Source organism: Tiliqua scincoides, chromosome 5 (assembly GCF_035046505.1).
Source record: "Tiliqua scincoides isolate rTilSci1 chromosome 5, rTilSci1.hap2, whole genome shotgun sequence".
Taxonomy (NCBI): domain Eukaryota; kingdom Metazoa; phylum Chordata; class Lepidosauria; order Squamata; family Scincidae; genus Tiliqua; species Tiliqua scincoides.
This window is the reverse complement of record NC_089825.1, coordinates 138,177,924-138,189,886: the sequence shown is the minus strand read 5'-3', so window position 1 is coordinate 138,189,886 and position 11,963 is coordinate 138,177,924. Positions and strand designations below refer to the sequence as shown.

The 11,963-nt window shown below is 45.5% G+C and overlaps 1 protein-coding gene across 1 annotated transcript; it reads left to right on the top strand.

Moving 5' to 3' along the window:
• The first annotated feature begins 5,656 nt into the window (after window positions 1–5,656).
• LOC136654334 (olfactory receptor 4N5-like) lies at window positions 5,657–6,580 on the top strand. Its single transcript, XM_066631297.1, has one exon. The coding sequence runs from the start codon at window positions 5,657–5,659 to the stop codon at window positions 6,578–6,580; it is 924 nt and encodes a 307-aa protein (XP_066487394.1).
• The last annotated feature ends 5,383 nt before the right edge of the window (window positions 6,581–11,963 follow it).

Genomic DNA, 11,963 nt, shown 5'->3' with positions numbered 1-11,963 from the left:
ATATCCAGGCTAGAAAGTCAGGGTATGGAGGTATTGATTATAACAGTGGTCTTCAACCTTTTGTGTGCCACAACCCCAACAAATAAAGAAATGAAGTATGAGACTGGGGACCCACTGTCGATCTACCTCCCACCCAGGACCCTATCTGCGCACCACCACCCCTTTTGTTGCCCACTCTCCACCCGTTATGCCCTCCCAGCAATGTTCACTGTAGCCAGATATTCTTGTTAGAGCAGAAAAAGTTACCATGAAGTCTGACACTAGTGAACGCTATTTTAGCACAATTGCCAAGAACCTGAGCATGACTGGGATACAATTTCCTGGTACCAAAAGATGTACACCAGATTCTCCCCCTTTACCTGGTGGAGCTCTAGTCCAGAGGTCTTCAAGCTTTTTTCATTCCCTTAAATTGCCGCAACCCCACAGCTGAGGCTTCATGACCCCATTGGGGTCCTGACCCCAAGGCTGAAGAACACTGGCTTAAGACATTGCCAATATGTTGATTTTCCAGTTTTAATCTTCCCAGTTTCAACAGCTCTCAAAACCGCTGTTAGCCACAGAGGGGGAAGCTTACAGGCCAATTGTATCCACACAATTTCCCCTCTGTGGCTAACAGTAGTTTGGGGGGCACTAAGGAGTGGTACACCAAGAAATGCTCAAAGAATTTGACGTTTCTTCCCGGATGCCATAATCCAAATTGGGTCCCCTGTGGCTGTTCTTTGAGATACAGGAGAAGTGTGGAGTTCCAATAATCATGGACTGTCCATGGAAAGTATAGTTTGGCCTTATGCCTACTTGTGTTTGTACACACACACACACTTTGTTACCTCCTGTTCCACAGCATGTTCTTACCTGCTTTTTCTCTTTCTCCCCGAGTCATAGGGGAACTCTCTTGGTTGGAGGGGGGGTTCACACCACCATGATGACAGCTAGACTTTATATGATTTCCCCCCCCCCCAAAGATATTGCTTTACAGTCTGAACTAGGTTCACCCTCACAAAGAAAGGTCCTCATTTCACAAATGGGTGACGGAAAGTGAGTAACCACCAAGGATGGCTCTTTGGGTGTCTAAAACTATAACAAATCTACAAGAACCATTATGGTGTACTGGATAAACACCTTATTTTATCTCATAGAGAAGCCAAAATATTTTGACTCTTTAAGAACGTCAGAACTGATTTACTGGAGAAGGTCAAATCTCCTTCTAATTTTATTTCTTGCTTCATTTTCATCTCAAACTTTTCAGCCTATTGGTCCCCAAAGCACCTTTCAAGGGCAGACCAATCTGAACTTGTGCTGGAACAGCCAGGTCTAGTGGCTTGCACTGTATCCAGCAAGGGGAATATTTTTCCCCTTACCCTGAGTAACGCCCCGGCCACACCTGTAAGGCTACTCAGTTGTGCACCAGCAAAATTGTAAGGCTGTAAGGCTGATTGTAAGGCTGATTGAGCCAGGAACAGGGGTTAGAATTTGGCCTGTGCTACCGTGGCCAATTCAGCACCCCTCCCGGGTCTGATTTGCCTCCTGCACTGCCCCGCTAATCAAATGCCCCCTCAACACCTCCGTTCTACCCTCCCACACCCTCTCCCACCCCTTGCGTCAGACTGCCTCGGTCAGTGTGAACTCAACAGTGCAGGGTCTGGATTTGGCCTCCAAGAGCTGGTTCCAGATGGCCTCCCCAACACCTGCGGTGGTGTGAACGTTCGTGACACTGAAAAGCTGGTGCAGGATTGCGCTCTAAGATAGGGGTCTGCAAACTACAGCCCCGGGGCCACATCAGGCCCACCAGAAGATTTATCCAGCATTCAGCAACCTGCGTGTTTTTTTTTTGGGAGGTGGTCAAAAATTAGCAAATTCTCTGACATTTTTATATAATTTTATATCATTTTTATATCAAGTTTAAGCATGGCATTGTTTCTTTGTAATTCTTTCTTTGTTCCTTTGTAATTGTCACATTTCTCTTTTGTTCTGAATCATATCGTGCCGATTCCAAAAAAGATCCCAGTACAACCTATTCATTCATTTAAATTTAATTCATTCATTTAAGAAACTGATTTTTTTTAACCCATGAAAATGTGTAAAATATACAATGTGGCCCTCACTCTGGAGACCCTTGATTAAAATAACAAGGAAGCCACCATCAACATTACATTGATAACCCATCAATGGAAAGCATTGAGAACAGGGGAAAATAAATCTGGAGGTCAAAGTTCAAAGTTCACCTAAAAGGCAGAGGTCTCTTACTGGCCATAGCTATGGCCAGCCTACATGTCCTCTGTGCAGAAGGTGGGACAGGAGTGGAAGGAAATGTTAAAGAAATAAATGAGTGTGATTTTCTGGCATACTCTACTAATCAATATCCTCGAAGAAGAACAAACAGGAAATTTGCTGGGTGGCAACACTTAATAAGGGCCGTGGGGATGAATGGAAAGATCTGCACATTCAGGCACAGCATGACCTTGGAAACACAGCTCCTCATCTTTGGCTCGCTTCGGGCAATATAGTGATGGGAACCTGGAAGACCTGCACTGCCTGAAGGGCTGCTACTGCCGTTTGGAGGAAGCGGGTGGTAAGTGGCTGCTTCATCTCCACTGTCCAGCCATCTTTTTCTTCTGTTATTTCTCTTTCAACTTTCCAGTGTCCTTTGTGCTCTTGCTTGCCCACCTCTTTGCTAAGCACAGGAAAAAAGCGAGGAAAATGGAGAAATGAATGGAGAGGTGCACTGCTGGCCAACCATGGGGCAAGGTGGATTGCATCAGCAGCAAATTACGAGAGGAATGAGGAGGCAGGAGATCTTCACCTCAAATCTGCCACTGCCCCCCTCCAGCCAGATGCTGAAGCAAGCCCCAGGAATCTGCTTACTGCTTCCTTCCTGAGTGAGAATTGAAACATCCACCACCTTGCCTTGTTTCCCATGCAGTTTCCTTCAAGCTAGAAATCATCTGGCTTTATTTACAGGGACAGTGTGCACCAGTCCATCAAATAAAACCACAAGTGTGGCATGCCTGGGTTTGATGAAACCACGAGAGCAGCACAGTAGGGAGCTTCCTTTTTGTTCTTTTCTATAGTGCCCTTACAGAAGTGGCAATCCTGCCATCAGTGTGGGGCAGTGTGCCCTGGAGTGCCATCCTTGAGAGGTGCAGTGGGTGCATTCTCTCCCTCTGCCTCAAGGCCATTAAAGGGCAGTATTCCTTGGGAAACCTCTTGGATGTCTGTTGTTCTCTGTCCTTCTCCACTCGACTCCACTCTGTTGCCTTTCAAAGCAATATTGGTTTATCTGAACCATCATCATTGAGGGAGTGTAAACTGTACAAAATGTTCATTATTTTTAATACTGCAAATGATGATTAAATAGCTGCATGTGTTTTCACGAGACAAACTCAAAGAACACAAAGATTTTTTTCTAAACACAACAACCTACTGTCAAAAGTTTCCATTTAGAAATTTTTTTTTCTTTTCTTTTTTGAAAACTTCTGGTTTGATATTGCCACGTGCATGCATGGAATTTGGATTCAGCATTTTAAAAATCAATTTTAATTGATTATTATTAAATTATGACATTATTATTAAATTATTATTTTAGAGAACTAAAAAAACTTATCCTTGGAAAACACAGAGTTTGGCTTGGTGTGAGAGGAGGCAGGAGAGGTTGGGCAGTGAATGTGGCCACAGAAGGAGCAGAATAGAATTATGTATGCGGAAAGCCAAGTGCTTTCATAGATAACACTCTCTGCCTGAACAGTTTCCCTTTCCATTCATTCACCTACCCACCCATCCACCTACCCACCCACACACACACACACACACACACACACACACACACACACACACACACACACACAGCCCTGTTCAAAAATTATTAGTGTTGTGATTATACAACACCCACCCCAACAAGAGTACCACAGAAACCACTCACACACAGGCAGACCACTCAACCCAAGCAATGAGTAGTTTTCGGTCTCATGCCATCACACCAGATTCAGGGTGGCTTTTGGATGAGTGACCACTTGAAACTTACGATGTTTTTGTAACTGTGACGATACTCAGGGTGTTGCTGAGAAGGACCCAATTCACCTCTGTAAATCTGCAGTTCCCCCTACCCTCAGATCATGACAAGCGCACATGTGATGCACTACAGTCATATATGTACAGTAGATGCTTGCTGCCACCAGCAGTGTGAGTTCAGGATACATTTTAAGCCTTCCACCCAGTTGAGAGTCTATCTGTTCACCAACAACCCTCATGCTGAGTCACACGAGGAGGGAGGGCACAAAAGACATTTCTGCTCTTCTGTCCACACATAGGCACAGGCACAAATGGACACATCTTTGGGGGGGGGGTGTATTTTGGCTGAGTAGGATGGCAATTCGGTCGTGAAAGAAAAAAGCAGACTTGTTTGATCAAATCAAGAAAAGATGTACTGGAGATTAAAATGGGGAAAGGGGAAAAAACAGACACAGAGATGGTCAAATTTTATTACTGAGATTACAGGTAGAGATCAAAAGAAGCAAAATGCTTCTAGGAAGGCAAGCAGGTAGGAAGCCAGAACGGTAGAAGGACAACTCAGAGAATATTAACAGAGAACGCTGACAGGAAGAAGGGACCACAGATTTAGGCCCCCTTAGTTTCTAGTTATAGCCCCCATGGTTTCCAGTATTCGTGGGAGGGGGGAGGAATCTTTCCTCTATGAATATGAGGGGGAGCCTGTACCGTAGTACCCTTTCTGATAATTTCACCTAAAAATGTTAAGCCGTCTCTCAGCTGCCCTTTTCCTCTAGTCAAAGTAACTGCAGGCTGATTTCGCAGTCTGGGTGCGGTGGGTGGGAGTGCAGGTGCAGGTGCAGGAAGGCAGGTGAGCATCCCCACTGGAGTCCTTTGAAAAGCACCACCGCCTTGTGAGGCACTCAAGCACTCAGCCCACATGCTCTGCATGGGTTGTGGTCTGGCCCTCCTGCCAAGCATAGTCTGGCCCTCCTGCCAAGCATAACCCGGATGAAGAGACAGACAGGAGCACCTGGCTATGCAGAGACCACTTCCTGTCTTTAGCACGTACTGATGGTACATTGAGTAGCAGTGATTTAGAGCGTAGGATGGGCCATTGATGGGCAGGAAGTTAAGTGAAAGAAAAAAAGGTAGCCTCAGAAGACAAAAAAAATACAGAGTGAAAGGTGAGTCTCAAGCTGGTAATTTATACACACAATTTTTCTCAGGAGCAAAGAATTCTGAAGTCCTTTTCTTACAAGGAAATGATTTCTTGAAATGTGTTTGCTAGAAGGTTATGTCTCAGAAGCACCAGCTGCAGAATAAATCTTCCAGAATGTACCACCTTGTGACGCCCCCCTCTCTCACATGTGTGTGTGTGGGGGGGGGGCACCCAAGTTGTTGGATATTGTTTGGAGGAATTTCAAGATTTTCCACAAGTTAGATGGCTATGAAGACACTGCCAATCCCAGTTCTCTGAGGAGTGCTCTGAATTCATAACATTGCCTTTCACACGGAGCTGAAGTTGGCTCCTTGTGATTAGAGATCATTACGTAAGCCCAGACATAATTCTCCTAGCTAGCCCACCCACTGATTCCATGTATCTCAAGGTGTATAACACTGACAATGCTGTAGCTGAATCACATGTTCGATTGCAGGACTATGCACTGTAAGGATGGAGCAAGGAAATCACACAGTGGTGACCGAATTCATTCTCCAGGGGTTATCACAGAGATGGGAGCTGCAGCTGTTCCTCTGTGCCCTCCTCCTACTCTTCTATATCATCATCCTACCTGGGAACATCCTGATCATTGTGACAATTTGGAATGACCCCCGCCTGGGATCCCCCATGTTTTTCTTCTTGGCCAGTCTAGCCTTGCTGGACATCTGCTACAGCTGCGTCACCCCTCCCAAGATGATGGCAAATCTCTTCTCTGGCCACAGAACCATCTCCTACCAGGCCTGCATAGCTCAGATCTTTTTTATTCATTTCCTGGGTGGGGCTGAGATATTCCTTCTAATTGCCATGGCTCTGGATCGCTATGTGGCCATCTGCCACCCACTGCGTTATGCCACTCTAATGACCAGGATGGCTTGCTGGACGATGGTGGGATGTTCATGGACTGGAGGCTTCATGCATTCCATTATCCAGGTCTTTTTCATCCTTCCACTTCCCTTCTGTGGCCCCAATGAGTTGGACAATTTCTTCTGTGATGTCACCCATTTCGTCAGGCTAGCTTGCACCAATACCTACATGACAGAGTTCATTATGTTTGTCAGCAATGGCCTGGTCATCATCGTAGGCTTCATCTTCCTCCTCATTTCCTATGGGGCCCTGCTGGTCAAAGTGAGGACAGGTTCCAGACTCAGGAAGAGCAAAGCCTCCTCCACATGCATTTCCCACATCATCATTGTATTCATCATGTTTGGTCCTGCCATCTACATCTACTGCCGCCCATTCCAGAACTTTCCATTTGACAAGACTGTGGCCTTCTTCCACACTGTGGTCTTCCCTTTGATGAACCCCATAATATACACACTGAGGAACAAAGAGATCAAAGCTGCTATGTGGAAATACCTGAAAAAATATAGAATTTGAAGGGACGAGTCACAGAAAACCAGAACATACTAGGAAAGGAAGGCTTTGTTTTTTTTCAAAAATGTTGTTCTTATGTTCAAAGTTCTTGTAGTGGAGAGTCACACACTAGTGAGTGTCTGGCAACTCTGCAGAAACTCTGTTAGAGGTATGAAATGTGTGGTTGAATCATCTCCACCATGAATTGCTTGTTACAAATTAATTCAAACAATAGACCCCTAATGCTGGTGGCGGCATTTTTTGAAGCCTCTCCTCCCTCCCCACTCATCACACATTCCTTGTGTTACAGTAATAATGCCATATGATTTACTCAGTAACTGTAATTACTTGCCAAAATTACCAAATCCCAGCATTGTAAAAGACTTGAAGCACATATATGTTGCATTCCTTAAACAGAAAATGTGGGATATGCTCTCTCATAATGATAATAATGAAGATATTCATAATAAATAAAATCATACAAGTGTTCAGTGTATAATATTCAATCTATTCTATGAGTCATTTTGAAAAGCAATGTTAGGAATGAGCAGGCATAATCTGTGGAGAAACCCCCTTTTAGAGAGTATTTCATGTTAAACCAGAGCTTACTTGAAAGCTGTGACTGATGCTGAGGTTGATCCACATCCATCACTCACGTCTCTTGGTAACATTTCATTGGAGCAGACATATGGCGGAATGTCACTGTGCTCAGCATTTTTCCATTCACTGCCATGCAGTAGCCCATGAAGTAACATGGGGGGGGAGGAAATGCTACACCAGATGGCATCACATAAGATGTTTGCATCACCAGACGTGACCAGGAAATGTGTAGGTAATGAGGCAAACCTACCTCACAGGGGTATTGTGAGACTAAGGGTGCAATCCTAATGCACCCTTGGGACCACGCTAGTCCCTTGTGCCTGCCCAGGAGTGTCACAAAAGTGCCATAAAGCTCTTTTGCCCCACTGAATGGGCAGATAGGCTGGTGTACAGATGTGCGCTAGCCTCCCTTTGCCGATGCGGGCCCCAGGGAGAGGGTGAGCTCAGCCAATGCAGGGGTCTGGGGTAGGGCGTGGGGATGGCAGGAAGGGGGTGGAAGAGAGGTGTTTTGGGGCAGGAGGAGGGCAGGCATTCCCAGGGGTAGTCAGATGGGGAGTGGGAGCCGGGCCATGATCCAGTAGTTATGCCGGATCCTAGCCCCATTCTCAGGTAGCCCAGGGCAGTCCCGAGCTGCTCCAATTTGTGCTACCTCTTAAGGTGGCGCAGATTGGAATAGCCCCATTGGGGCTGTTGTGGCATTACCCAGGGTAAGGGGAAGCAATTCCCCTTGTCTCGGGCTGAGCCACTTTCAGTCCTGACGCCTGCTTACCTGTCTCAGACCCCCCCCCCAGCCAAACCTGTAGCAACCATCAATACAGTGAAACAAAGAACCAAAATGGGGGGGGGGGGACAAGAAAAACACAGGAAAAGCATGAACTTAGGGGAAAGCTTTTCTGCTCATTAAGCTTAAAGGAATTCACTGCTCAGCTATCAGTTGGCAATTCTTCTTGGCAAACTAACAAAGCGCTAGCTAGCTAACCACAGACATTGGCGAGAGATAAACTTTAGAAGGCAACACATATTTTAGTTAGATAAAGACAAGGCTATTCTTTTTTTTTTTTTTTTTTTTTGAAAGTAAGGAGGAGGCAAAAAGAAGTAGAAAGTACCAGGAAAAACTCCTGCACTTGAAAGCTCTCTTTGTTTGAATTGCATCTAAAACAGATAACAGCGAGCAGATGGGCGTCATTTGGCAGAAGAATGCCCATCTTAGCAAAGACGGTCTACCTGTGTCCACTTAAAGTTTTAAAGATTGTTATTCTTTCATGCTTTTTAGGGCAAAAGACAGTGTCATTACCTTAGCTAGAAGCCTTACATTAAAACACTGGTAGAATTATTTTAGAAGCTGTTTGTTACTTTTACAGAAGTCTCACAGAAGCTGGGACTTTGAGCTTCAAAGACTGTGTTAATAAGGAAGAGACACATATAAGTAAAATAGTCTTTGCCCTAAAGTGTAACCAACATATATGAAGACGTAGTAGTCATTAGAAATAAGTTTTAACTGCTTGATTTTATTAAAAGCAATAAGGCTTAAGTTTGACTAAAAATGCTTGAGTCTCAGAGTCTGGAATGAACTCAGATAAGCAAATAACAGTTTGGGCAGACAACTTTGGCAGAGGCAGATGTCTTGGCAAAAACATTCACTAAGCCTGTATCTCTGTAGCCTGTATTGTAACACTTTATAAATATGTTTGGATTAAAACAAGAGAAAGGAATCCAGAAGAGATAAGACAGGTAGTGATAGAAGGTAATATAGGGGGTCCATCCTGACATGCTATGCTTTGAGTGGAAGCTTAAAAAGCCATTTTCTCTGTCTTTATGTGAAAAATGAAAAAAAAAAAAAAAACTGTTCTGTTTGAAAACTGCAAGCAAGCGGACAAAATGCTTGAGGAACAATAGAGATAACATAAAAACAGCCCCACTGGATCAGGCCATAGGCCCATCTAGTCCAGCTTCCTGTATCTCACAGCGGCCCACCAAATGCCCCAGGGAGCACACCAGATAACAAGAGACCTCATCCTGGTGCCCTCCCTTGCATCTGGCATTCTGACATAACCCATTTCTAAAATCAGGAGGTTGCGCATACACATCATGGCTTGTACCCCATAATGGATTTTTCCTCCAGAAACTTGTCCAATCCCCTTTTAAAGGCGTCCAGGCTAGACGCCATCACCACATCCTGTGGCAAGGAGTTCCACAGACCGACCAAACGCTGAGTAAAGAAATATTTTCTTTTGTCTGTCCTAACCCACCCAGCACTCAGTTTTAGTGGATGTCCCCTGGTTCTGGTATTATGTGAAAGTGTAAAGAGCATCTCCCTATCCACTCTGTCCATCCCCTGCATAATTTTGTATGTCTCAATCATGTCCCCCCTCAGGCGTCTCTTTTCTAGGCTGAAGAGGCCCAAACGCCGTAGCCTTTCCTCATAAGGAAGGTGCCCCAGCCCTGTAATCATCTTAGTCGCTCTCTTTTGCACCTTTTCCATTTCCACTATGTCTTTTTTGAGATGCAGCGACCAGAACTGGACACAATACTCCAGGTGTGGCCTTACCATAGATTTGTACAACGGCATTATAATACTAGCCGTTTTGTTCTCAATACCCTTCCTAATGATCCCAAGCATAGAATTGGCCTTCTTCACTGCTGCCGCACATTGGGTCGACACTTTCATCGACCTGTCCACCACCACCCCAAGATCTCTCTCCTGATCTGTCACAGACAGCTCAGAACCCATCAGCCTATATCTAAAGTTTTGATTTTTTGCCCCAATGTGCATGACTTTACACTTACTGACATTGAAGCGCATCTGCCATTTTGCTGCCCATTCTGCCAGTCTGGAGAGATCCTTCTGGAGCTCCTCACAATCACTTCTGGTCTTCACCACTCGGAAACGTTTGGTGTCGTCTGCAAACTTAGCCACTTCACTGCTCAACCCTGTCTCCAGGTCATTTATGAAGAGGTTGAAAAGCACCGGTCCCAGGACAGATCCTTGGGGCACACCGCTTTTCACCTCTCTCCATTGTGAAAATTGCCCATTGACACCCACTCTCTGCTTCCTGGCCTCCAACCAGTTCTCAATCCATGAGAGGACCTGTCCTCTCATTTCCTGACTGTGGAGTTTTTTCAGTAGCCTTTGGTGAGGGACCGTGTCAAACGCCTTCTGAAAGTCCAGATATACAATGTCCACGGGTTCTCCCACATCCACATGCCTGTTGACCTTTTCAAAGAATTCTATAAGGTTCGTGAGGCAAGACTTACCCTTACAGAAGCCATGCTGACTCTCCCTCAGCAAGGCCTGTTCGTCTATGTGTTTTGAGATCCTATCTTTGATGAGGCATTCCACCATCTTACCCGGCATGGATGTTAGGCTGACCGGCCTATAGTTTCCCGGGTCCCCCCTCTTTCCCTTTTTAAAAATAGGCGTGACATTTGCTATCCTCCAAACTTCTGGCACCGTGGCCGTTTTGAGGGACAAGTTGCATACCTTAGTCAAGAGATCTGCAACTTCATTCTTCAATTCCTTAGTAACTCTTGGGTGGATGCCATCAGGGCCCGGTGACTTATTGATCTTTAATTTATCAATGAGGTCTGAAACATCTTCTCTTTTAACCTCTATCTGACTTAACTCCTCGGTCAGGAGGGGCCGTTCGGGCAGCGGTATCTGCCCGAGGTCTTCTGCCGTGAAGACAAAGAACTCATTTAATTTCTCTGCCATCTCTAAGTCTCCTTTTATCTCCCCTTTCCCTCCCTCACCATCCAGAGGGCCAACCGCTTCTCTGGCGGGTTTCCTGCTTCTAACATATTTGAAGAAGCTTTTATTATTCCCCTTAATGTTGCTGGCCATGCGTTCCTCATAGTCTCGCTTGGCCTCCCGTATCACCTTCTTACATTTCTTTTGCCACAGTTTATGTTCCTTTTTACTCTCCTCATTAGGGCAAGACTTCCATTTATGGAAGGAAGCTTCCTTGCCCTTCACAGCCTCTCTAACTTGGCTGGTTAGCCATGCGGGCAGCCTCCTGAATTTAGTGGAACTCTTCTTTCTTTGTGGTATACACCTCTGCTGGGCTTCTATTACTGTTGTTTTAAGCAGCCTCCATGCACTCTGGAGAGATTGGACTCTTTTTACCCTCCCTTTCAACCTCCTTCTAACCAGCCTCCTCATTTGAGGGAAGTCTGCCCATCGGAAGTCAAGGGTTTTTGTTAGAGATTTGCCTGGTATTCTTCCCCCAACGTGCATGTCAAAACGGATCGCAGCATGATCACTGTTCCCCAATGGCTCAGTAACGTTTTCATCTCTAACCAGGTCCTGCATACCGCACAATATTAAATCCAGAGTCACCTGTCCTCTGGTGGGCTCCGTGACTAGCTGCTCTAAGCCAGTCATTTAGCACGTCAAGAAATCCGGTTTCCTTATCGTGACCAGAACACAAATTGACCCAGTCAATATGAGGATAATTGAAGTCCCCCATGATTACAACCCTGTCCCTCCTTGTCACCTCCCTGATCTGTTTCCTCATTTCAAGGTCCCCATCCGATTTCTGGTCTGGAGGACGATAGCACGCCCCCAGTATTACATCGCTGCACAAGCCTGGTAATTTAACCCACAGAGATTCTACGGTGGAGTCGGACCCACCTTCAATCTCTACTTTGCTGGATTCTATCCCTTCCTTAACATAAAGGGCAACCCCACCTCCAACACGCCCCTCCCTGTCCCTCCTGTAGAGTTTATAGCCCGGGATTGCGGTATCCCACTGATTCTCCACATTCCACCAGGTTTCCGTTATGCCCACTATGTCAATATTTTCCCTTG

Coding starts and splice junctions, on each gene's coding strand:
- LOC136654334 (XM_066631297.1), top strand. CDS start 5,657: ATGGAGCAAGGAAATCACACAGTGGTGACCGAATTCATTCTCCAGGGG.